General features: G+C 47.5%; 11 protein-coding genes across 11 annotated transcripts; 7 read left to right on the forward strand and 4 right to left on the reverse strand.

Moving 5' to 3' along the window:
* Positions 1-717: 717 nt before the first annotated feature.
* N7479_008714 (BTB/POZ domain-containing protein) lies at positions 718-1,667 on the forward strand (the record flags this gene model as incomplete). The annotated part of the gene is made up of 3 exons (XM_057256407.1): positions 718-842; positions 932-1,087; positions 1,139-1,667. The coding sequence occupies 3 exons, from the start codon at positions 718-720 to the stop codon at positions 1,665-1,667; spliced, it is 810 nt and encodes a 269-aa protein (XP_057103865.1).
* A 1,913-nt stretch (positions 1,668-3,580) lies between these two features.
* Positions 3,581-5,522, forward strand: N7479_008715 (uncharacterized protein; the record flags this gene model as incomplete). Its single annotated transcript, XM_057256408.1, has 3 exons — positions 3,581-3,849; positions 4,021-4,677; positions 4,751-5,522. The coding sequence occupies 3 exons, from the start codon at positions 3,581-3,583 to the stop codon at positions 5,520-5,522; spliced, it is 1,698 nt and encodes a 565-aa protein (XP_057103866.1).
* A 968-nt stretch (positions 5,523-6,490) lies between these two features.
* Positions 6,491-8,883, reverse strand: N7479_008716 (PARP-type zinc finger-containing protein; the record flags this gene model as incomplete). Its single annotated transcript, XM_057256409.1, has 5 exons — positions 6,491-8,005; positions 8,070-8,138; positions 8,229-8,400; positions 8,491-8,626; positions 8,868-8,883. 5 exons carry the CDS (start codon positions 8,881-8,883, stop codon positions 6,491-6,493), a joined length of 1,908 nt encoding a protein of 635 aa, XP_057103867.1.
* Positions 8,884-10,419: 1,536 nt separating this feature from the next.
* Positions 10,420-11,013, forward strand: N7479_008717 (PRKRIP1 family protein; the record flags this gene model as incomplete). The annotated part of the gene is made up of 1 exon (XM_057256410.1): positions 10,420-11,013. The coding sequence occupies one exon, from the start codon at positions 10,420-10,422 to the stop codon at positions 11,011-11,013; it is 594 nt and encodes a 197-aa protein (XP_057103868.1).
* A 181-nt stretch (positions 11,014-11,194) lies between these two features.
* N7479_008718 (chaperonin-containing T-complex subunit CCT3) lies at positions 11,195-13,105 on the reverse strand (the record flags this gene model as incomplete). The annotated part of the gene is made up of 6 exons (XM_057256411.1): positions 11,195-11,287; positions 11,345-11,982; positions 12,044-12,634; positions 12,690-12,898; positions 12,960-13,026; positions 13,081-13,105. The coding sequence occupies 6 exons, from the start codon at positions 13,103-13,105 to the stop codon at positions 11,195-11,197; spliced, it is 1,623 nt and encodes a 540-aa protein (XP_057103869.1).
* A 496-nt stretch (positions 13,106-13,601) lies between these two features.
* On the reverse strand, positions 13,602-14,135 carry N7479_008719 (uncharacterized protein; the record flags this gene model as incomplete). The annotated part of the gene is made up of 1 exon (XM_057256412.1): positions 13,602-14,135. One exon carries the CDS (start codon positions 14,133-14,135, stop codon positions 13,602-13,604), a length of 534 nt encoding a protein of 177 aa, XP_057103870.1.
* Positions 14,136-15,771: 1,636 nt separating this feature from the next.
* N7479_008720 (uncharacterized protein) lies at positions 15,772-17,239 on the reverse strand (the record flags this gene model as incomplete). The annotated part of the gene is made up of 4 exons (XM_057256413.1): positions 15,772-16,150; positions 16,216-16,860; positions 16,918-16,962; positions 17,037-17,239. 4 exons carry the CDS (start codon positions 17,237-17,239, stop codon positions 15,772-15,774), a joined length of 1,272 nt encoding a protein of 423 aa, XP_057103871.1.
* A 411-nt stretch (positions 17,240-17,650) lies between these two features.
* On the forward strand, positions 17,651-19,215 carry N7479_008721 (bifunctional AAA family ATPase chaperone/translocase BCS1; the record flags this gene model as incomplete). The annotated part of the gene is made up of 2 exons (XM_057256414.1): positions 17,651-17,791; positions 17,851-19,215. 2 exons carry the CDS (start codon positions 17,651-17,653, stop codon positions 19,213-19,215), a joined length of 1,506 nt encoding a protein of 501 aa, XP_057103872.1.
* A 247-nt stretch (positions 19,216-19,462) lies between these two features.
* N7479_008722 (putative quinol monooxygenase) lies at positions 19,463-19,818 on the forward strand (the record flags this gene model as incomplete). The annotated part of the gene is made up of 2 exons (XM_057256415.1): positions 19,463-19,484; positions 19,526-19,818. The coding sequence occupies 2 exons, from the start codon at positions 19,463-19,465 to the stop codon at positions 19,816-19,818; spliced, it is 315 nt and encodes a 104-aa protein (XP_057103873.1).
* Positions 19,819-20,495: 677 nt separating this feature from the next.
* On the forward strand, positions 20,496-22,544 carry N7479_008723 (uncharacterized protein; the record flags this gene model as incomplete). Its single annotated transcript, XM_057256416.1, is given in 3 exon segments — positions 20,496-20,933; positions 20,944-21,242; positions 21,293-22,544. The coding sequence occupies 3 exon segments, from the start codon at positions 20,496-20,498 to the stop codon at positions 22,542-22,544; spliced, it is 1,989 nt and encodes a 662-aa protein (XP_057103874.1).
* A 1,683-nt stretch (positions 22,545-24,227) lies between these two features.
* N7479_008724 (uncharacterized protein) lies at positions 24,228-24,734 on the forward strand (the record flags this gene model as incomplete). Its single annotated transcript, XM_057256417.1, has 1 exon — positions 24,228-24,734. The coding sequence occupies one exon, from the start codon at positions 24,228-24,230 to the stop codon at positions 24,732-24,734; it is 507 nt and encodes a 168-aa protein (XP_057103875.1).
* Between the last annotated feature and the right edge of the window lie 580 nt (positions 24,735-25,314).

Raw genomic sequence — 25,314 nt, forward strand, 5'->3', positions numbered from 1 at the left:
CCCTCTCACGTACGAGGGAAATATCTATTGTTTATCTAGTTGTTTAGTTGGTTGTGTCTATTGGATGGTTAGTCATTCAACATGATCAACACCATGCAAATATATATCATCCAACATCAATCCCGTTCCATGATAGCCTACGGAGTACGGTGTATTAAGAACACAGACAAGCCATAGCGGCGCTCTCGGCATCTATAGCATGTATCTTTCTATTGGTTCATATTTAGCGTATCTACCTTGACCAGTATGACGTGAGAATTTAGCGCCAACGTACACAGCCCTCTCGGTTTCTCAAAAACCAGCCACACGGAATTTCACCTGAGCCTCAATTGACAGGTGACTTCCAAGGTTTCTAGTCACATTTGATATCACCTGACCCCCGTATTTAAACCCCCCTCTTCCCATTTTCCTTTCTTCTTTTTTTTCTTTCCTTCCACGTCTGCCGGGGTCGATAACTGTTCAGAGAGTCATTTCAGATTCTCGAACGCAAAGTCATCCCAGAACTGCGTATTCCTCGTCTTTTAACTAAGCCTCGGGGGACCGTTTCTGTGGGGAACTTCCAAGACTCGCATGCTTCGTGTGCATGATCAGCGGCGTCAATTCGTCTTTCTTTCGACCAACTCGTATCATTCCTTTTGATAATTACAAATTCATCTCTCGTCACTTTCGACTATCTTCTATGGGCATATCTCGGCAATAGGGTTCCTTTGCACCATTATGTTCAAGCGCTCTTTCGTATCCAAGGACCGGGCGGGTAAGACCGTCAAGGTCGCCAAGAAGAAATACGACGAGTTGGCTAAGGAGAAGATGAAGCAGAAAGCAGAAAGTTCCTTAATGGGAAGGTGTGTTGATTTATAACTGCGGACATGCGCACTCGATAAAATTCAAAATTGATCTTTATGTACGGAGTACTGATGATGTATACCTCTAGTCCCCTCACCAGCCCTATCATTACTATGATTGTTGGCCGGGACCAGCGTCTTTTCGCCGCCCATGAAGATGTTCTATCTGCATCGCCATTCTTTAGTGCTGCTCTGAAGGAGCAGTTTCAGGAAGATGGTGCAAAACAACTGACTCTGCCTGACGAGTGAGCAAATCCTGTCTATTTCGATTACACAAAAGCTTATCCTTGAGATAGGGAACCCGAGATTCTGTCGTGTATTCTCGAGTTTTTATACAAGGGTGACTACTTCCCGCGCTTGTTGCGTGGGAAGCAAAGAAACTCTTGGTCGCTCGAGAATGCCCAGGATATCAATCAAACTGGTGGCCGTGGGTCGAGCGAGCCGACAATTTTCCACTCCGGTGTGGGAGACCTCATTCTCCGAGACACGGCAGTGTACTGTGCTGCTGAGAAGTACGATTTGGAGGAACTCAAAAACCTTGCTCTCCGAAAGCAGGGTCTTCAGAGTGGTATTCCAGCCGACGTGATCCTGCGATCCGCTCGATATGCATATGACAATACACCCGAGTCTGATTCCCGACTGCGCGCTCATTACCTGGCTCTTATCATCCGCAGTCGCAAGACCTTCAAGAGCAGCGGAACATTGCAGATGGAGATGGAGGAAGGAGGCAAGTTGTTCTTCGACCTGTTTGTAGCAATGTGCAACCATATGGACGACATCTCGGGGTTGCGGTACGATTCAGTTTCTCCTTCTCCCTCGCCCTAGCTCTCTGCGTATCCCTCCTTTACTGCTGACTGTTTTATTGTTGGATACCGAGCCCTGAGTGCTTACACTCGTATCTAAGCTTACACTCGTGTCTAATAGCATCAAGCGATCGCCGAGGTTTTTCTAAGCGGTTGTAACATTTCCTATATACTGGATCGAGCGAATTGGATTTTGAAATTGAACAAGGGAGGTGTGCATTTTGTGCACCAGAATGGCACATTGACACCGAACTTGCACTGGTCTGCGTTTTTGCTTTGACAGCAACTTGACCTTCGCTTCTATCGAGGTTGGCCGCCCTTTTGGTCCGAAGAACTGACCTTATTCACTTTTAATCGGATCCACAGCGTATCTTGACTTGCGTTTAACCACTCTACACTCCTTGAGATTGAGCCTTTTTGACACAGTCTTTGATGATCTCCAATTAGTCTGCCGTTCTTGTTTGCGACATTGATCATGCTTTTTGCCCCTAATCAGGCGATGATTTGTTCATTGCTTAGTCTACTCTTAGGCAACGCGCCCATATGGTGATGAGAAAACAGAAATGAAGAAATTCGGCCACCTCAAATAAGCAAAACATAAAAACTTTAATTACGTACACGGTGATATCCTCCAGGGCTGAAATCGTACCCCATACTCAACCCTGATCTTCAGATTGTTGCAATTATTCGCCTTCCCCCCTACACCGAATCATGGATAAATTCTAGCGCTTGAACTGCCAAACTGGCCCTATAGCAATGTGCTACGCCCTTTCCTTTTCATGGAGGTAACTTCGGGTCGGGAATAAAGGTTTGCATTGCCGTTTGTATTTTCCATAGGAGTCGCGTTTCGGACATTTTGTACAATCATTCTTGTTATGTGACATTTATCTAAAAATGTGTGCCTCGAATCCATTTGGAAACCATATAGATACTGGGGAAACTTCAAATCATCCCAGAATTGTCGTCTCTGATATGTAGTTGCATCGTACTCAATATTATGGGGACAGAGACAAGTTTATATACAATAAAATTCCAATTCATAACACATTGTAACTGTTGGCCAGATCAGTATTGTCACTTATATCAATTGAAAGCCCATAGGTAGATCTTCGATCCCTGATTCCGGCCACTAGTTGCTAATATAGATTGCAGTCGAGTATCTCAGATGAACCTCCAAATCCCAAGACCACCGGGCAATATCCATGATTTAGGGATCTTGCTGTCACAATGATATGATTTCTTTAATCCCATATATAATCCCAATAAAGGAAATTCTGTGGTTCGCCACGACGGCAATATACCTCGTTTATTGGTTCAACCGTAGTCAAGAAAAATGTCTGTCTGTCAGTGGCTTACACTATCGCATTACCAAAGTCCAAAGGCCCGCGTTGATCTCCACGCCGAGCGAGACTTCAACTGTACTCGTTCTTTCTCGGTGGGCCATTTAGCCTATATGTGTGCCATCAAAGACAACACTGCGTGAGGTATGTAGGCCTCATTACTTGGTGATTCTGGTAACAGCACCACACATCAGAAGAACTATTCCCGCAAGATTTGTCCACCATTCAATATTTACCCTAAAGCCCCTTTACTTTTCTTTTGAATATCATTGATTGAACTCTAATGTCTCTTGCAACTATCTCCATCAATTACGTGATACCTGAAATCCGTGAGCTTTTGCTTCCCATTACTATACTCTCGCTTCCTCCCCCACTAACTCCAGCACTTTCTTTCGGATTGATCGCCTGCTACAACTGAATACAAAATCAACAGCAGCTTCACTTCCTTCTGTATCTCAAAATGGCCCCAATAGAATGAGGACTTTTTCATTGACACTGGTGATCACTTCCAGCTTCCGGTGACCAAGATCAACAATTCTCTTCTCAAAAGAGTAGTTTTTCACAAACACTTTCATTACACGAGATTCCAACCGATATGGCGCCCAGGACGTATCTTACCACTGACTTGAGGCATCTGCCCAAGCCGCGCCCCCTGAAGCCCGGTGAAGCACTCCTCGTCCGGTACAAAAACTCGTTGCGGCAATACAAGGCAGACGTCTGGATTGGCATCGTGCTTCCTGACAAATTCGGCCCAAGCAGACACATCAATCGCCGCCCTGTTGGTGCACAACCAGCTGAGGGTCCTTGGAAGACGCACCCGAAAGACCGCGTTTACTCCATTTATCTGCCAGGGCGAAACATGTAGTAAGTTTGGTCTCTTTTTTCATACCCAAAAAAGACCCCCAAAGTTGTATGTTTATTGCTGTATATGTGCACCTATTGAACTTCCTGCATGCCTGTTGATCTTCATATCAGCTTTTCTGACTATAAATGTGCATGCTGATCTATAAAAACTGTAAGCTAACATGCATGAAGCAAATGGATCGGACTCCAGGATATCTTTGTTCTGAACGAAAAGACCCCCAATGTTCTCCGGCGCGCCCAGAGAGAACCAGATTCCAAAATCTGGGACGATATCATGGAAATTGTTCGAACGGAGCCTGGTCTAGAGTTCTGGAAGAACATGTCTCTACAGGAACTAGGCGCCAAAGGCAAACGAGGAAAGGGACTCCGTCTTGTCTTACCGAGTGGTCACGAGGATCTGGTCTCCGGCGAAGAAAGCGACGATGAGAAATCAGAGTCTGAACCAGAGAAGGAAGATAAGGATGAGGAAGATGAACATCAAGAAGTCCCATATGATCATGTGGAGCCTGTTACTGATGTTGCACCTAACCCATCTAATGAGCAAGCAACTATCAGGTCATTTTCTGATTCACGTGCTGCTGTGCCTACACAGGGTGTTCAGCTTAGACAGACATTGGGGCTGTCCCAGGATGCTAACCCCGTTGTACCTGCATCTGAACCTATTCCTTTTGCAGACAGGGAGAGCTCTTGTTTGAGGACCACCCGGCAATTCCATCCATGCCCCCCTCTGGTGCCTCCCACCACTTCTCTCCAAACCCCATCACAATTCATTACTCCGCCAACTGCCATGACTCAGAGCACAGTGCCCAAGGTGGAAAATGATATCAGGTTTGTCAACTTCTGACTTCAATTATCAATGCACATAACATACTATACTGACTAATATATTTTACGCCTACAGTCCTAATATTGCAGATGTGGTATCCCAGCCACCCGCTCCAGAGTTCTCAATATTTGATTTGACCATCAGTCAGGCTCTGAAGCACGTGTTCCTGAATCAATGTGAAGCAGCCAGAATCGTCGATGTGTTTCTGGGCGCCGCAGCTCTAGAAAAACAGCCCGAATACCTGCATATTCGCGAATACTTGGCCGATGGAGAATTCAACCCTCGCCTGATTACACTCAAGAACTCGGGGTTCTCCCATCCTACGCCATTCCCAACCGTGGATCCCGACAACAAGAGTACTCAATTCCGCCTGGTTGGAGACCAAATGGGACTTGGCCAGAACTTCAAACTGCACGGCGTAAATAACAGCTTGGATCTGGAAACTGCTATTATTTCCCTCGGGAGAGTCTACCTTCAAGCCCGCCGTTTTGGCCTGATAGATTTGGTTTATCGAGTTACATTCAAGCTCCAAGTCGCCTGGAACTGTTACCCAGAACTATACCAATCCAAGCCCATTCTCGGTGTTGCTTCCCTTGCCTTTGCCGGCCGCACCGACTTTGATGAGGATGGCTGCGATTACCTCCAGGCCTGGCTCATCCACTTCATTGCCGAAGCTTCCGATTTGCTCATATACAGCGCCAATGACCAGTTCTGGGGATTGCTAAGAGCCCATCCAAAGCTTCAAGACAAAGTTCTCAATCTTCGCACCGTGGCTCACATCAATAACCCTGAATTGTATGGCAATACCATTATACTCCTTGAGAGCCGCGGTCTGGGAAACTTGTAATGTGCACACACACAGTCTCCCTCTGATCGAGCGGAAACAGCGCAAAGAACAGTGCCTCCCATAGGATTATCCGAGCTGCGTATTTAACACATGGTTTCTCACATTCGCTTGCTTGTTTCTTTTCGGTTTCTTCCGGTTTCAATCCCGGATCATTTTAATTCTTCAGTATCCTAATTTCTTGCGTGCTTTTTATCTTCACTTGCGAATAATGGGGTTCTCGTCATTTCATCTTGCACACCAGAAGGAGTTACATTTCAATGGCTTGGCTTCTTGTTTCTGTCGCTCTGAGGTAAAATGGGGAGGCTTAGCAAGCTCATAGTTAGCTTTTATCAACGCAGATATCTTTATTCAACATATTTCGTCTCGAGTACTCATAGTAATACTTCGTTACGGGATATCTATGTAGTCGAGGGCCACGTAAAGCTTATTTCGTTCAAGCCATAATGACAAGAGCATCTTGACCCATATTTGACAATGCTAGTATGACATTCAGAGCTCAGATACCCGTATCATAGTGGTGCTCATCTTCGAAGACCACTGCCCAACGACTTTGGTGCATAAATCTCCTTGTTGTCTAAGCCATGCAGTAGAAGGTTTTTTTTTTTTGGAAAATAATTCAATTCGTTATGTGAACTCGCAGGCTAATCGATGGTGAGAACGACCTAGATATGCATACTAAAATGGCGGTGCACCTGTGCAACCAGCCATCGATCAAGGGAAACCGAATCTCACGCCTGGAATAAAAGAAAAGATGAAAACAATTAGAAACAAAAAAAACGCAAACCTGATATTTCCAGCTAGAACCCATGGAGGATTAGCACAGATCAAAATGAAAAACAAAGGGATCTGATGGGAAAATACCAGTTGCAACATAAATCATAGAACACAGGAGTTGGTATTTCGTAATTCACAGCAATGAGGGATTCCTCATATTAAGTGAGAGAAACCAGCACGGAGGATAGATGAGATTAGAAGTCATCATCAACGTTCTCGGTCTTGACTGGCTTCAAAGGAAACTCAGTGGGCTTCTCAGTGGCACTCTCAACTGGCTCCTCTGCAGTGTCCTTGGCAGGCTCTTCAGCAATGTTCTTGAGGGGCTCTTCAGCAATCTCGTTGACTGACTCTTCAGTAGTGTCCTTGGCAGGCTCCTCGGCGGCGTTGACGATGGGCTCAACGGGAATTTTAGGATTCTCGTCATCATTCTCAGACTTCACCTTGATAGCGGTGATCTCGACAGAGAGCTTGTGGGAGGCCTCAGAAGACTCCTTGTCAGACCTTTCAGCAGGCTCATTGGTGGCCTTCGTGGCAGCTGGCTTGCGTCCTCTGGTCTTGGGCTTCTCCTTGATAGCCTCGGGGGTTTCAGTGACCTCCTCGGTAGGCTCCCGAGTAGCCTTGGTAGCAGCAGGCTTGCGGCTGCGAGTGGGTTTGGGCTTATCTGCAGAGGTATTATCGTTTGCATTGGTCTTGTTGTTGGCAGAACGGGTGCGATTGGGCTTCTCGGTCGACTCATCGGCATGCCCATTCTCCTCCTTGGAGGTATCTGATCCACTGGTCTTGGCTTCCTTAGTAGCCTTCGAGCCATTGGTGGTCTTTGTGCCATTAACAGACTTGGCGCGAGTAGCAGGCTTCTTCTTGCCGTTGGTAGAGGCAGTGTCGTTGTCGCCAAAGGAGGCATCCTTATTGACATCCTTTTTGGCACGGGTCGCACGCTTCTTGGTATCGGTGGCTGGGGCAGTGTCATTGTCGGCAGAGGAGACATCATTGGTAGCATTCTTCTTAGCACCATTTACACGGGTGGCACGCTTCTTGACCCCGGTGACGGTGGAGGTTTCGTTGTCACCAGAGGAGGCATCCTTGTTGATATCCTTTTTGGCACGGGTCGCACGCTTCTTGGGCTTAGTGACGGTCTCGTCCGAATCCTGGTTTGGCTGATCAAGTTCATCCGACTTGTTGTCGGCAGCGGAAGACTTGGAGGTAATGGCTTTCTTGCCACGAGTAACACGCTTGGTGGTCTCCTCTTTGGGCTCAACGTCGGCATGGGCACTTTCATCCTTGGTGGTCTTCTTGCCCCGGGTAGCATGCTTCTTTGGTTCAGCAGCCATCTCAGTGTCAGCATCGGCACTTTCGTCCTCGGAGATTTTCTTGGGAGGGCGGCCACGTCTCTTCCGCTGAACGTTGACCTCGGTCTCCGCATCTGGATTCTCTTCATCCGAGCCCTTCTTTCGAGGACGACTAGGCTTCTTGGGCTCGGGCTTGAGATCAGCCTCAGCAGCAACTTGTTCTTCAGCAGACTTCTTGGTGGGACGGCCGCGCTTCTTGGCCTCCTTGGGCTCAGTCTCAACGACAGCAGCATCAGCAATGGCCTCATCGCCATCTGTGGCCTTCTTGGCACGAGTTTGCTTCTTCTTGGCGGGCTCCTCATCCGCATTCTCAGAATCGGTCAAGCCATGCTTCTTGGCAGAGGACTGCTCAGCTTCGTCAGACTGCGAGTCAGATTAGTATCATATATGACGTATGAGATGAGGATAGAAAATGGAATCCACGCACCGAACTAGCCTTAGCCTTGGCACCCTTGACACGCATGCCGACATTTCCGGGGCGGTTGCATTCAACATCCTAGGAAGTGTGAGCAGGTTGCTCTGTAATCGCTGGGTTCATTCTCAAGGGAAATATTCCAAATATGAAGATTAAGTGAGGTGAACTTACGCCATTCCACTCGTCGTCCTCGACATGGCCCACTTCGATGGCATTGCGAATCTTGGCTTGAAGCTCATTGCTGAGCTCATCAAAGCCATCGATGCGGGAGAAGTCAAGCTCGTCAGAGGATCCAGTGAGATCCTTCCGGACGTTGGAGATTTGCTTGGGGGTAAAGCACCCCCTGAGTGAGGTCAGAAATTGAAATTATTGGCTCGGGGACGGAAGCCATGAATGTTAAGAACAACGTGTGTCTTAACAAGGCTGGACTCACCAGTGGCGCCAGGACCAGCTCTGGAAGCTTGGGCCGTCCATCCAGGTACCGACCCGGAATTCACCCTTCCGGATCTTGATCTTCTCATCGCTGCAATCTTTGGCCTTGCAGCCAGCACGCCCTTGGGCAGCAATCTCTGATCATGAAGTTAGCTGTGATGTCATGGATGCTTCTGTGGTCCCTTGGACTCAGGGGGAGCGGGGATTTTTCTTAGAAATTCCAGAATACGCAAAAGAAATGCCTGCAAACTAGGGCACAGAGCATTTTCAGTTGTGCACCCAGGCATTCTCACTTGATGCAATAGACATACATGATACATCCATTGACCATGAGAACACCGGTGGAAAGATACAAAGACATGAGATAAAGTCACTCACCAAAGCGGTAGGGCATTTTGAGCGCTGCGGATGCAAGTATGGGAAAAAAGAAAGGGAAGATGTGAAAGGTTCACGAGGGTTGTGAAGTGAAGTAGTTATGTAGCATCGGCGCACAGATATGCAGGTCACTAGTGAACAAAGCAAAGAGGAACAATGACAATAAAAACCGTTTACACAATAGGGTTGCAATCCGAAAATGGCTTAGGTTTTTAAATTGATTTAGTTGTAAAAAATAAAATGAATAGAGAGAGAATGCTACTCTATTTAAAATGGAATAGTTCTAAGAAAGTCTCATTATGCAATTGACTTTTATCCGAGTACTCAATACTCTTTCATTGTTCTCAATAAATCATGAGGAATGAAATTACTTACTTGGGTTTCTGAAAGAACAATAATATTGTAGAATAGTGTATACTAACATGTGAAAAACATAGAATAACATCGAACATATAAGCAGGTGGCTGGGACAAGGAAAGGATATCCGTTTGTCCCGGTGGGTAAGCCATGTGCCCCTTTTGAACAAATAATGTCTGTCCAATTAGATGTCTTCTGCTCAACCTATTGTGACATTTTCTTGCAATGCTTTTTTTTTTCGTAAATAACTAAATAAATTTTCAATATAATCGAGTCATTTAATTGGTCAATGGCTAGGTGACTGACCTACCTAGGAACATATCTACTAGACCTAAAAGGATCTGAGGTTATGGATATGTTGGAATCTACAGTTCGAGGAATAATTTGATTTTCTTCTTTTTTTAAGAGACTTGAGATTTCATCCTAGTATGTCGATGATTCTTCATCGGAATGTGAACTAGGGCATGGTAAATGAGGTCTTCCTGTCGCTTTCTTACATATTCTACTCTGCGAAATCCGTACCGTCAACATACCCCAATAAATAGTTCAAAGTAGCAAATAAGTCTCAATAGGTGGAATTATGGGTACAGCAAAGCAATTGAATTAGGGCAATACAACAACGACACCTGACACCACAAGAGATATTCGCAGCACAAGGATGGACAAGAAGCGTCCTCTATGAATGAATATTTATGCACTCCGAAGTTATACGTAAGTAGTTAGTCTAGCTGGACAATGTAAGCAATTCACTTTCTACACCGATATGGTTCCCAGCAGAGACAACTTTGGGTATCTCATACAGCCTCTGGAAGGTAGGCTATTATCATCAACATATATAGCACAGAAATCAGTGTATTAAGCCAAATAATATACAGAACAAAACCTTCGAAACGGGCGATCTGCCATGTGCTTATGCCGCTAACCGAAGGCGGTTAGATTATTCCGACAGTTGAAGGTTGCCCAAGTCTACATCTTGAGCTTGTTACTACCTACTGTACTTGTACTCGCCCATCTCCAGGCCCTGCTGCACTCGAGTAATCGAAAATTCACAAAAGGACACAGAGGCCATCTCCTAGTGACAAAAGGAAAGCCTCTTCCACCACCAATCCAAAGGGAAAGACACCAATTCCTCCCATTCGCGCAAACCCCACCGATTCCACGCGGTCGCATCACCTATCCCTAACTCAACACCCACAGCATGTCCGAACCAGGCCCTGAATCAATTCCCACAAGCGCGGATCCCCGCAGCAAGCGGCCAACAAAACGGCGCGCTGTGACACCGCATTCCGAGGTCGCCAACGAGATCCAGACACTCTTCAAAGACCCGAGCAAAGACTTGCAACTACCCAATGCGCCGAAGCCGCGCACCGTGGCGTCTCTCTCGGCGCCGCCAGAGATCGTCACCAATGTGCAGGGTTCATCGGCCGGTGCGGGCTCCGGCGAATTCCACGTGTATAAGGCCAGTCGGCGGCGAGAGTATGAACGGTTGCGGATGATGCAGTCCGAGGTGGATAATGAGAAGAATGATGAAGCTTGGGAGAAAGAGCGGGCGGAGACGAAGCGCAAGGATGATGAGAAGACGGAGAAGAATCGGAGGAGGAGGGAGAAGAAGAAGAATGCGCGCGGGAAGAAGGGTGGTAATGGTGGTGGCGATGAGATGGATATTGCTCCTGTGAAGGACTCCGCTGCTCCGGGCTCAATGGTCACTATGGGAGACCAAGATGGAGGCGCTGGAGAGGGCCAATTAGGCCAGCAGGAGGTTCCTGGTGTTATTTTCCATGATGAGGACTAGTGGAGTGTTCAAATACTAGCTTTGTACGATACGAAGATACCCATCTGGATTTATTTTCTATTTCTTTTTCTTTTTTTGAATCTAGGAAATTCATACAGAAGGAAGACAGCCAGGAGGCAAATCGTGTAACATTATGTACGGACCTCGAGTCCAAGTATCAGTTTTCTTTTTCGTCTATCAATCATTCGTCGCCGCCACCACCGCCGCCGCCGGCGATCTGTTGAGCGGACTTTCCGCTGCAAATGTCGTCGACACGGAGAAGGAGACACGCGGACTAGAGAGAGATATGTTAGTAAAATGCAGTGTATATGGAAGTCAGTAGTAAGCTTACCTCGACAGCAGTCTTGATGCTCTGAAGCTTGACAGCTTCGGGTTCCCAAACACCGTACTGCTTCATATCAACCAAGCTGCCAGTCTCGCCATCGAGACCCCAGGTGTGGTGGCCCTCGACGTGCTTGGCACGGAGACTGGTAAGCACACGGATAGGGCTGGCACCGGCGTTCTGGGCCAATGTGCGGGGGATGACCTCCATAGCGTCAGCAACAGCCTTGTATGGCCACTGCTGGACACCCTCGACGGAGCGGGCAAGCTGGCTCAGCTTCACGGAGACAGCCATCTCAGTAGCACCACCACCGGGAGACAGACGAGGGTGGAAGATAACGTTACGAGCAACGGACATGGCATCCTGCAAGTTGCGCTCAACCTCGTTAAGGATATCCTTGGAGGGGCCGCGCAGCAGGATTGTGCAGGCCTTCGGGGACTTGCACTTGCGCATGAATGTGAAGTACTCGTCACCAATCTTCTCAATCTCGAACAGTCCACACCCGGTACCAATATCGGACTCCTGGATGTCATCGACACGGTTGACGATGGTAGCGCCACTTGCACGGGCAATACGGTTGTTATCGGTCTTTCGCACACGACGGAGGGCTGTGACGTTGGCCTTCACCAGGAAGTGCTGTGCAAGATCTAGTAAAGTTCAGTAGTTAGAACATGCAAATTACTGACCCTGATCCGACTGCTCGCTTACCAGAAACACCCTTCTCGGTGATAACAACGTCGGGCTTGAAAGCCAGAACGGCCTCGCACATGTGCTTGACCTGCTCCTCCTCAATCTGGAGAATACGGTTCCAGTCATCCTCCTTGGAGATCTCAATGTTGGTTTGGGACTCGCCCTTCTTGTACTCCAGGGGGCAATCCAGGAGGAGAATACGGGGGTTCTCGATTCTGCGACGCATCTTGGGGTGCGTAATATCCTTGTTGACCATCACACCGTCAATAACCTCAGAGTCCTCGATTTGACCACCGGGAACCTTCTCGATACGGGCGTAGCGCTTGATATCGACTTCCTGCTTTCCACTACCGACATCGAAGGAGACGGTTCGCACAGCCTTCAAAGCGAGGCCGCACATGAGCTCTGACCAACGGTTGACAAACTTGGTTCCGATGGAGGATTGGATAAGGCTGTACATGGCCTTGTCATCATGAATGTCGACGGGTGTCGAGACGTCCTCCACGATCTGGAGGGCATCGGCGAGGGCACGCTTGAAAGCCTGGATGATAACGACGGGGTGGATGTTGCGTTCGAGCTGGGGGACGGCCTGGGCGAGCATTTCACCGGCTATAGAATATCAGCATTTACCATCAAACCTTCCGAAACGAATATTTTGCCATACCTAGGATGATGACCGTTGTGGTACCATCTCCGACCTCCTCGTCCTGGGTACGGCTGAGCTCGATCATACTCTTAGCCGCGGGGTGCGACACTTCAATCTCTCGCAGGATAGCGTGGCCATCGTTGGTCAATACAATACCACCCATAGGGTCAAGCAGCATCTTCAACATCGCCTTAGGTCCGAGACATGACCGAATGATATCCGCAACACTGGTGTTTATTGAATTAGCATCGAGCAGGGATAACAGCGGAGGACCGAGAGATAGCGTACGTCTTCGCCGCGGTAATGTTAGACATCTGTGCTTTCCGGCCGACCTGGCGCTCGCCGGAATTGGTGTCTGTATGATGTGTTAGCACTTAAGGGGAGCAACTTGATTGGGGGGGCAACCTACTCATCACCACCACCGGAGCCTGCATATTGCCGGTGATTTATTGTAGTTTGAGTGGGAAGTGGGTATAAGACAGTCTGTATCACTTGCAAATATCAAAAAAATATTGCACGAAGATGACAATCCAAGAGTTCCGACTTCAACGCTGTTCGCCCGCATTCCATCAAATTTCCAGGCGAAGTGGGAGCTCCCTAACACTAGTCCATATACGGCTAGCGTGTTCCCCCGACAAACTAGGCAAACATCCATCTCCAACTTAGTTATCTACGTCTTCACAACTCTACGATGTACAACGTTGTAGTTTAATATTCAAAGCCGCAATATGTTTTGTTTCGTTCTGTGTTTCTCTCTGTGTTTCTCAACCAAATGACTCGCGGGAGACGGCTCATTGTAGGAACGAACGAATCCCGAGAAAGCCTTAAACTCCAACTTCAGCATGCCAACCGACTGCCCAATTACCAACAGTGATTGTAAGATACCGGATGATGAACTCCAATGAATTCCAAAATCGAGAATGCATTGGCTCATCCGGACTTGGCATGGCAATCCGGGTTTTGAGTCATGTCTTTGTCTACAGACCCTGAAGATGTATCGGCAGATGTACCTTCATTGGCACGAGTGTTCTTTTCATCTGTATTCTCGATCTGTTGTTTGATGGCACTGGCACTGGTGATTGTCCGTCTTTTCTTCGTATTATCAGGTGTTGCAGCATCATCTTTTGTCTTGGGTTGGCCAACACCGGGTCTCTTCGAATGCGGGTGGGGCCGTCTGATGCCCGCCGGCCTGAATGTTACAAGCTGACTGCGAGGGCTTTGTTGGGGTGGGATCTCTTTGCTTGGCTGTGGGCCATTCCTGGTAGGATTGGTGTCCACAACGTCCAACGCACCAGAAGACACTCTGTCTTCGGCGGAGGTGTTGAAACCAGGAGGAACGGGAACATTCCCAAGCTCCCAAACAGGTCTTGTCTGCTCAGGTGGTGTGGTTAGTCCGTCATCCTCCCATTCAGATGACGTTGACGTGATCGATGAGTCCGTGTCTGTCCAGGATTCCACTGACATTGGTGCGGGATGGGAAGTTCACAAATGGTAAATGAATGTTGTGAAAATTCCGATGCAGATTTTGCAAAGAGGTTCCAATTAAGTATGCCGGCGGCAATTTGGGACAACGTGTCGGGAAATTGTGTTGGTAGTTATTGGGATGGCACATAGAAGATAGCCTGTTGGGCTGAGTTGGCAATGAACGCAGTAGGAAGAAGCATCCATGCTCACAACAAAACTCGAGAATCGGGGCCTAAATATAGTGCCACTGCACTATATATCCTACTGTATGTATATTGCAATCAGCGCTTACGCGACCCCGCGGCCTAATCTACTACTTCGGCAGAGCATACGCGAATGGCTGATTTCACACCCTTGACAAATCAGCCTCTGTTTACGCCTGGGATACACTATGTGGTTCCAGCTCGGCGTATGGCTTCGAGTTCTTAGGTCAGTTAGACGCCTATACAGTTATATGTAACTAGTTCGACTAGAATAGGTTCATTAAACTTTGATTGATTGATTGGTAAATCACACGCAAAAGGCCTCCTGTATATGCAGAGAGTAGTATGTATATGTACACAGAGAGTCGTATCAATCTATACGCAGAGAATTGTATGTATACGCAGAGAATAAATGCTTCGTAAAGACTTACTTAATATATGATAAAGTCCGATTTCGCTTCAATCTCTCCTTTCGGACTACAAATCTTCAGTGCTGGGGTTCCGACAATCTCGGTGCTCTGTGGAGGCCAAGGAGTCGAGTCGCTTGTAGGAGTAGGCCAAAAATCTCATATTTCAATTACTCCTCCCCCAAGGAGAGGTTTGGGATTACCAGGGCTAGTCTACCTTAGTTCACTTATGGCTTAATGGGCTTAATGTGCTTATTTATACCTGAAAATTTTGGGTAATTGTGTTCGGATACCTGACCTGAAGACTTGATGCCAGTCAGTTCAACATTAGCTCTTCTGGGAAACGGAGAGATTTGTGCCCAGAAGGAATCTCCTTTTCTTGGTCCCGGCATGCCCGCGAGAGATGTTATAGTTATAGAGCTAAGAGGAGTTTCTCAGACCATTTGGACCTACATAATGAGATAGAGGCCACAGCACCAGCTGCTATCTAGTGCCTGGCTGGCGACGTTCTTACAAAAATACCTATTAGAAGCATGGCCATAGCCTTAGATGTCTCCTATCATGACGTCAGGAACGTTCATGAAGTACTCAAGGGAAGGAACGTTCACAGGCAACGAAAATAATATTGGATATGGATGTATGTTAATTAACCTATGGATAAGTGCGCCAGTAGCGATTTTTGCTCATAGTACGCAGTAAGTTTTGACCGTCTAGCTTATCGCTTCGAACATTAAGAATTTGAGTATTGGCAAGATTGTATAAAATACGTAAATCCTAAATAATACTCCTGGCAAAATCTCTACTAGCGCGCTGCTGGCTATAGAATACTACCCTAAGATATGGCTCCAAATGAGGACAAGAAGGGTAGAAGATCGAACATATATGTATTAACTGCACATAGAGGGTTACTCCTCTGTTCTGTGAGGGGCGATATTCAGATGCAAAAACGTACAACAAATTAGAAATTAAGGACAAGCACGGGTTGATACCGACCATGAAAGTAATGTACACGAGACGGAGCTTTGTTCAAAACTCCCGGCTCTCCCCAATATCACACACATCAAAAACACCAGTCTCAGCAAGATCATTTTTTTTCAGCGCCTCCTTGAGCTTCTTGGGTGGCTCAAGTACATCCTCTTCGGTAAGTACCCAAGTGCCCCAGTGCATGCCCAAGGCTTTTTTGCACTTTGTATCTTTGAAAATGTGAACAGCATCATGTGGGTCAGAATGTGCTGGACTGAAAATATGACGGGGAGCATATGCTCCAATAGGGATCAAGCCAAGATCAAATGGTCCTCGGAACTCACCTACCTGCTTGAAGGCAGGGCATATAGGGAAGTTGTACTTTGGATCCCAATCATCTTCTCCTTCTGGTAGCTCGCTAACTGCTCTGTAGCCGGAATCACTGGATTGGAGGTCAGCAAAGCAAGATTCCGATAGCGTGGATGGTTTGGGGGGAGCTTATCATACCCAGCAAAATACACCTTGCTACCACCGGACTCAATAGACCAGGAAGCCCATAGTGTCTTATATTTATCAAAAGGACTGCGGGCAGTAACATGCTGACAAGGTAGACAACTGATGCGCGCTTTGATCTCTGCTGTGGTGGAAACTCCGCCTACTGCTTCAACGTGCGGGCCCTTTCCCTCCTTAGGTGACATTTCAATATCACGCTCATCCCACCAATCCAGCTCTGTTACATTTTGGATGCCTGAGGCGTGGAACCACGACTTGTTGCCTAGTGGCGCAAAAAAGTGGCAATTGGGGTGCCTTTTCGCAATTTCCGAGACAGTTGGGTAGGACAGATGATCGTAATGGTTGTGGGAGATGACCACCGCGTCGATTACGGGGATATCCTTGATCTGACATGGAGGCTCGGTATAGCGCTTCGGGCCGATATGATACGGCCCGCAGCATGGCCCACAACGCGCTTCGAATACTGGGTCAAATAGTACTCGGAGGCCGCTTGGGAACTCCACATAATAGCATGCATGTCCAAGCCATGTTGCGCGCAGCTTGGGGGTATCTCGGCTGGGAAGAAATTCGGGCTTGCGAACGGTGACGGTCGGCGGAGTGGTATCAGGTGTGTTCGCTTTGCCGTTGAGTCGACGAAAGCTACAGTTGCACGCGTCAGACTTGGACTTTCCTTCAATGGTCGGCAATTATGCTTACACCATCATTTGCATGATATCTTTCGAGTCCATATCGCGAAAAGACCTACCATATAACATTGCTGGTTAGTCTACGCGACGAATGACCGATAACTTAGTGAGTCACGAAGCCTCACTTACTCCCATGGGTTTCTGAATCCATTCTTTGCATGATGGCTTTTCTTCAAAACATCCTCTGGGCTAGGTCTAGCTGGGGAATTCGCCACGGTCAGCGCATATAGCACTTCAGTAGTGGGCGGAGTGCTCATGTTGCGGATTGCTGGATGGATAGCACGTTGGTACGCCGTCCGCCGAATAAGCGGGGAATGGAAAAGAAGCCGCATGGGAGGCCAAGGCTTTATAAAAGGACACAGCCCCCTCTCCCGAACAATGCACGAAGGCTTAAGGACAGGGAATGCAAGAAGCAGAAATTTGATTTAATTCCGATATCTCCGACACCCATTGGGGGCCTTTGCTGACCCATGTGAACATGCCATGGGGATCACAGGATTTTAAACTCGTACATCTGCCTGAATTTTTTGAATACTTGGATTTCATGTCAAATTGTATTGTACATTCCAACTTTGAAAGGTTGTAGATATGTAGTTCTCCTGGATTCTCACCGTGGGTTCTCCAATAAGTGACACTGTAACACGACCCATGGGTCCGCCAAATTCTCGGCCCGTTGTAACTCCGATATCTGCCCTTATCGATCTTCTGGACATTCGCGATCTTCACGAAACTGTTGATTTGGTATGGAGCCAAATGCGGTCCCGAGTGCTGCGCCGTCTGCGGGCGACCTGATTCTGCAGCAGAAAACAGAGGCACTAAAGTCAGCGCAGAAAGGCGACGGAAGTCTCTTGTCGCAGCTAACGAGCAATCCCTTATTCACAGCGGTATGACACCAGCCAATGTTTCGATTCGAAACGACGTGCTAATATTGATTTCTCGCTAGGGATTTGGCCTCGCAGGTCTCGGAGCAGGATTGACTTTAGCGCAGAAAGGCGTTCGACATGGCGCCGCTCTTCTCCGCCGGCGGATGCTGGTTGACGTCGAGATCAGCATCAAAGATGACTCGTATCCGTGGTTTCTACACTGGATGACTCTCTACCAGCAATCACAACTCAATGCAGGCAAAGCTGCGGCGAATACCTCTACCTACATGGACCGATTCCTTCAAAAGCTCACGCCTGGCATGCGCCACCTCTCGATCCAAACGCAGAAGGTCGAGCATTCGAACGGAGCAATTCACACACACTTTTCGCTGATTCCGGGACCTGGAAAACACGTCCTACGATACAAAAATGCATTTGTCTTCGTTAATCGTATGCGCGAGTCGAAGTCCCGCGACATTCAAACCGGAAAGCCATGGGAGACCATCACTCTCACCACCCTCTATTCTCAACGCCACATATTCGAGGACCTCTTCACCGAAGCTCATGCATACGCTGCGAAAAGCCACGAAGGCAAGACAACCATTTATAACAGTTGGGGCACTGAGTGGAAACCATTTGGAAACCCGCGCCGGAAGCGTCCATTGGAGTCGGTTGTCCTCCACGAGGGAGTCAAGGAACGGATTGTGGCAGATGTGGAAGACTTCATTTCAAGTTCATCATGGTATCACGACCGTGGAATTCCATATCGACGAGGATATCTTTTATACGGTCCCCCAGGCACCGGCAAGAGCTCTTTTATCCAGGCACTAGCGGGCGAGTTGAATTACGACATTGCCATTCTGAACCTCAGCGAGCGTGGCTTGACCGATGACCGGTTAAATCACCTTCTCACAATCGTTCCCAACCGAACGCTGGTCCTGTTGGAAGATGTGGACGCCGCGTTCTCGAACCGACGCGAGCAAAGCGACGCCGATGGCTATCGCGGGGCCAATGTAACTTTCTCGGGATTGCTTAATGCACTTGACGGAGTTGCTAGTGCAGAGGAACGTATCATCTTCCTCACTACCAACCACGTCGAACGACTCGATGAGGCGTTGGTCCGTCCTGGGCGCGTTGATATGACTGTCCGTCTGGGCGAAGTGACTCGTTACCAGGTCGGCTGCCTATGGGATCGATTCTATGAAGATATCGATACCGACGGAGTATATCGCAAACTTTTCTTGGATCGACTTCAGGAGCTTGGTCTGATTGAAGATGAATCGGGCACCAAACCTGATCGGTCTATCAACACCAGCGCAGCTGCTCTCCAAGGTTTATTCTTGTATAACAAGGGTAACATGGAGGGTGCGATTACTATGGCGGAGGGTTTGACCCACACTGTGCACACTGAGGCCTTGGGCCAGGATCAAGGGAAGAACGAGTAATTGTACACTATCATGTAAATAAGACTATTAAAATATATAGACAGGGAAAGCTTATCCCGCAAGATCAAAAGCCGGAATCACCAGGGACAAATCTCGGGGATTTACATAGATCCACCTTAGGTATATTGTTTCACCGATGTGTGACTAAATATGTAAAAGGTATTTAAGCATTTAAGTATTTAATTTGTCTACGCCCCTTGCCCCTCAATTCCAATCTATTCTTCATTCCACCCTAACCATCTACATCATGGTTTATACAATTGTCGTCCGTATGTTATAACCCTCTAATTCCTGTTTCCTATGCTTATAGTAAAAGACCTCCGCGCCAAGCCAGACGAAGAGTCCATTTCCAAGCTCAAGGCCAAGCTTGTTGAAGCCTCCAATGTTTACTCGAATGACAAGGAAACCCTCTCTTGGTTCGTGATGCAGTCTGTGTTCGACAAGCAAGATTTCACAATTGTCGAGCGTTACGCCCAGGAATCGTCGCAGGAGTACCACCTCAACAACCCTTATTGGAAGACTTTTGACCCTTACGTGATTCCCTTGTTGGAGAAAGATATGGATATGCACCGGTTGGAGGAGTTAGAGGGCTCTACCATGTAACTCATCTGGTTGTATCGGGGATAGGAAAGAATTTGAAATAAAATAAAATGCATTTCATAGTGTATCCCACAACATTAGCGTTAATTTCAAACCCGACCTGTTGCAAAGCTGGAATATCCCTCAAAGCATCACAACAAGGTACGGGCGGCAGATTGGATACGACCTTCTATGCTGTACGATATATATCAACCTCACTTAAGCGCTTTTACAGAGTTTAATTCATATACTCGGCTCTCTGCGAGTCATTAATTTATGACTGATTTTCTTGAATTTATTCAACAACATCCGGACCCGAGAGACGGCATATGCAGTAACCATCAGGGTCAAACGAGCTTACTCCCCGACTTTTGACTTCTTCAATGCAAAAATAACCAACCAATATAATCTCCGCATTGCGATAAATATAGATCTCACATGGTCCAAACACCAATCACAAAGTTATATTGAAGCGCCGCTACTGCACATGGATGTGCCCATCCCAGGATGGGGGCCAATCACATCCTTAATCGGTTAAGCGCCCACCGTATAGGCAGGGTTGTCACACATCTCAACAAGCCATGTATTTTGTTTGGTCTGTCAGGCTTATGGGCATATTCGGTGAGAATGGGGTATATCTCAGTCGGGACCCCACTGCTTTCGTGCGCTGTCTTTGTTTGTAGTATACTCTATTTGTCAAAATGAATCAATTCCAGTTATTTCCACCTTCAGCACCTGAGGTAAAGCGGTCTAACAATCCATTTCGCAAAGCTGCAAAGAAACCAGTAGCCACACCTGAACCAGCCTCTCCAATTCCTCTTCAGGAGATCAAAGATCCTGGCAAGACTGAATCTTTACTGCTTCAGATCATCGAAGATACTCAGGTTATTCCACCTCCACCGCCAGTGAATGCCTCGAGATCCAAATCCCCGCCATCTGTGGCGGGGGCATCCCATGAGTCGAGATCTCCTCAATCCATGCACAGTCAAGATCGTCAAGCCAAGAGAGTGAACCATCAGGCTCTGCCTTCACATGGTAGCCAAAGCAGCAGCAGTAGCAGCAGCCACCACACTACAACGTCAGCCGCCTCCCCCGCAGTCATCGCAGTCATCTGCCTCTTCAATCCCGATGAGATCAATGTTCCCTCAGTTTGATCCAAAACTGGCTTTCAATCAGCAGGCATATCATCCACAGCTTCCAGAACCACCACGACCCGTCAAGTCTTCCCGCAAACTACCTCCTAAGCTCACGCTGTCGACAAATACGGAGATTGACCATGTGCTCGGGCCAAAGACTGTGCCTGCGAGTGTGCTCAACTTCCCAACTAGCTCTTTGGATACAGAGGAGGTCACCTACTCATCCATGGAGGAACTGAAGACACTATGGGAAACAGCCAATGGCCAGAGAACGCGAGATCTTGTTGGAACATTGAACCTACGCATGACAAAGTAAGACACTTCATGTCTCCCACATTTGTATCGATGCTAACACCTCACAGAACAGGACCAGCAACATTTACCCTCGGAAACTCCCAGAACCCGTTCTACACACTACAGACATATTCAACCAACGAACTCGCCCTAAGCAGATGCGATCCCTCCAGGCCAAACCACGACGTGCCGATCATGATGATGAGCCTCGAAGATCGTATACGCCGCGAGCATCCCAACGACGGGCTGGTGACCCTCCTCTTCTCTCGACTAGCAGCTATGTTGGCAATAGATCAGGCCGAGGAGGTCAGCAAGCAACACCACCTCACCCCCGCCGAAACAGCAGAAGTCGAAACCGATGCACTCAAGCGGGCCGCAGCACAAGAATCTTGCCGACTCTCTTGGAATCGTCATCGACGACTATACGAGCTACGACACCCCTATCTGTCAATGCATAACCCGCCCGCTCTTGTTGGCGCTGCCGGGATCCCCCTCTCACCCGTGCGGTCCCAGTCTTCAGGAATGGTGCACATCACAGTCTCCAAGCCTTCGAGCGACGCCTCTCCCCGGCAGCCACCAACAATCATCGTAACTGGCCCGGTGTCTTCCACGGCAATGGAAGCTGCCCAGCAAGCTGCGAATCTACGCACGTCCGTACTTCCTGTCACGGACTTCGACGAGCCGCTGGCATCCTTGGACTTCGCTACAAAGACGCTTTCGATTTCCCCAGCCGCTGTAATCGCTACTATTCCCTCTCTATACGCAATCGACTCTCTCGTCGCTGCAATGCTGGCAGTTGCCGTCTCAGACGAAGCCACGAACCCTATCCTTGCAGACATGGTTCTCGGATCACCAAATTCTTCCAGACCACCAACCTCCCATAACCCCGGACCTTACTCAATGCCCGTGTTCCAGGGTAAACTGATTACAACAGTTGCTGAGCGCGAAGACGCAGAAGAGAGCATGAACTTGGCGTCACAGATTAAATCTGCACAGAAGAAGTCCAAAGACGCGTCTGGAAAGAAAAGTGCTTTCAAATTTTGGAGTCGATCACCTTCCAACCAGCAGGAAGATAATCGGAGCTCGAAAAAGAATAAAAATCGACAGATTGTGGTCGAGGAGTTTGATCTGGAGAAGTATGGTCGATACGGGAACACATCGTCGCGAGATGGGAAGAAGCTGCCTGGGATTACCCGCACTATCTTGCGTATATTGTTCTTTGGTTTGGATCTTATTGTCAAGGGATTGACGCTCATTGTTAAGATCCTGGCTTGGTTGTTGGTTAATTCGACGCGTTGCGTGACCAGTGAAAAGTTTTGAGCAGGGCTTGAATCTTCACATTCCCTATGTCTAGTACTTTGTGGGCTTTTATTTCCTATTGGATGGTTCGGAAGCGATCTAGGTAGTTCTTTGGATCTTTAGTTATACCCGATTTGATAGTTCTTCGCGATAATGACGAGTGGTATGAAAATGAAGTATTTGATTTCACGAACATAAAGTTGGGTTTGTTTTGAATCTAAAACGGTTGAAGTTGAAAATAGGGACTTGATGGGAATATGAGAAAGGGTACCTAGATAAAGATGAATGTATTCTCTGTGAAAGTCAGAAGCTTTACGAAATGCCATCCAGGTCGAAGAGACCTAGTGGGAGAGATTTGATTGAAATTTCTTCTTCAAAGACCCGGACAAGCCGAATAGATGATGGAAACAAAAAGAAGTTCGCATCAGCTGGGGATAGTGTGAGCCCGGCGACACGGTGCGACAGGCGTGTGCAAGCACAGAGGCCAAATCGCGAGGTCCAAAGATTGTATAATCATAGTGTTCTGCACTGCAGAACATATCGGTGATCAAACCGAATAGAACAGATACTACACTTGATCTAAGCCAAAGGCAAAGAGAAGCTGAAGAAAGAAAGAAAGAAGAAGAAGATTCGGGGGCCACGAGGTCGCTTTATACATCCATACCCTTAAAGCGGCATCCAAACCTAGTACCTGGGCCCCCGTAACCGGTAAGGCGCCCCCGTAGGGCGGCACCCAGCACGTGGCACATGGTACCTTTTGGGAAGGTGCAGGGCGACTCAGGCGTATCCAAGCTGAGCGTCGCTCCTGCCCTTTTACCGAGTTGCACAAACCTCCCGAGGTCGATATGTGAACTCAAATGCGTGATGCGGTGATTCAGCTTTTGGTGATTTTGTAATAAGGGAAACTGTGTCTATATTCCAGCTGATTCGTGCGCAAATACACCAGTGACTGGCCTCCCGAGGTCGCCTGGCTTAACAGCTCATACCATTATCCTTATTATTACCCATGCCGTTATATCCCATACTACATATCTGTCAGGAGAGGGCTACGTCGAAGTGCATGGTGTAATGTGAGTAGCTTGATTGAGTAGAGAGTTGTAGAAGCTAGGTTCTACGAGCTATGTAATCTGACAATATCAATATTCAAAATGTTCATCTATGCATATATATGCGTGCAAAATTTACATATGAGACCGTTGTCCGTTGGAATAACTTTTGCTATGTATCATCGCTAGCCGATCCGGAATGGTCTCTCGACATGGGACAATGATATATACCAGCCATCTTATGCTCTCGAATCCGGCGGCCAGTTACACAAGTATCCACGCAGGTAAGGTATCAAACAATGATATTCACGAACTTGGCCTCATTGATAAGGCCGATTTACTAGCAAGGATTTGTGCCTTACTACCCGATACAATTGAGCAACCACTTCATCCACCGAAGGCTCTTGTATACGAGGTACCTCTTGGGCAGGCACACTGTACCTTAAACCTTCGCTCTTCATGGAATCCCAAACCTCCTGCTTGACCCCTTCTCTCGGATAAACCCCACTGACTCGAGCATTTTCAGTTTCAAACTAGCGTTCTCGAGTACCAAGTAGTCCTTGGGTTGAATGCGCCAGGCGTCTCCAGTTTACCCTTACTACTCTATGTGTTTCCGCCCTCCAATATATTGAATTGTTCCAACCTTCTATAGCTCGTCATGCTGCCCTCCAAACAGTCAAGCGAATCAACTGCCTACAAGGCCTTCCGACCCGTGACACCAGTAGAGCAGACAGCCACTGTTTGGGAGTTGGGAAATGTTCCTATTGCTCCCAGCTTCTACCAAGCTCACGATGAGCAGCCAAATATCACAACTTTGCCTGATCTCTGTATCTCCAACAGATTCAACCCATTTTTACCAAAATTGTCTCAATGGCCGCCACCTCCAAATTTCCCGTCCCCCCCAAAGCCCCGGAAACTCCTGCCAGCGTTCTCGCTGAAAGGCAAACAGTCACAGAGTCAGCGATCTGGTTCGTCAACTCTTGATAGCAAACCATCAGGGGAGCTGTCCTCAGATATGTGGGACTTTCCGTGGGGTATGAAAGCTGTTTCATTGAAAAGTCTTCATCGCAAACTCCAGAATGCTGTGTTTTGTTATAATCTCTCGGAAAAGGAGGCAATTGCGAACGAACTCGCACGTCGGGAGAAGAACAGGGAAAGTGATTGAAAAAAATAGCAGGGTGATGTGGTTATATCAAATGGACTATGAATATGGCTTGCACATATTTCCCGGAAACAGGTTATGATCTGCCGTAGATTCGCTAATGTTATAGAACTCCTCAAGGAACTAAGATTGAAATCCTTTCTTCGTAGCGAGTAACTACTGTAATAGAAGCGCGGACTATGAGATCAAAGGATAGACTGTCAGTTACTATTCTAGTAGTATGAACGTCCAGCTAGATCAGCAGAGGATTTGATGCTTATCCTCCTTGAAAGCCTGTTGATAAATTCAAGTCAAATATGGTGGCTGTATGTTCTATGTTGCATCTGCACACGATTCAGTTTATCGGCGATAAACAATGAAATGGCATTGATACAAGTACTAACAAAAGAATATCAAGTCTAGATAGTCCAATTAAATACTTCGAAGTAACCCTTGGATATCACGTGTAAAGCCCTAACTGAGTATCAATTTCAAGGAGAAGATTGGACATCCCTTCAATTGAATGGTAAATTCCCTCCCTCCTTTTAATATAAGCAACACCTAGCAATCTGAAAAACGAGACGGTCCCTTGATCTTACAATCC

The sequence above is a fragment of the Penicillium vulpinum genome (assembly GCF_028829585.1).
Source record: "Penicillium vulpinum strain IBT 29486 chromosome Unknown utg000004l_segment0_segment0, whole genome shotgun sequence".
NCBI lineage: Eukaryota > Fungi > Ascomycota > Eurotiomycetes > Eurotiales > Aspergillaceae > Penicillium > Penicillium vulpinum.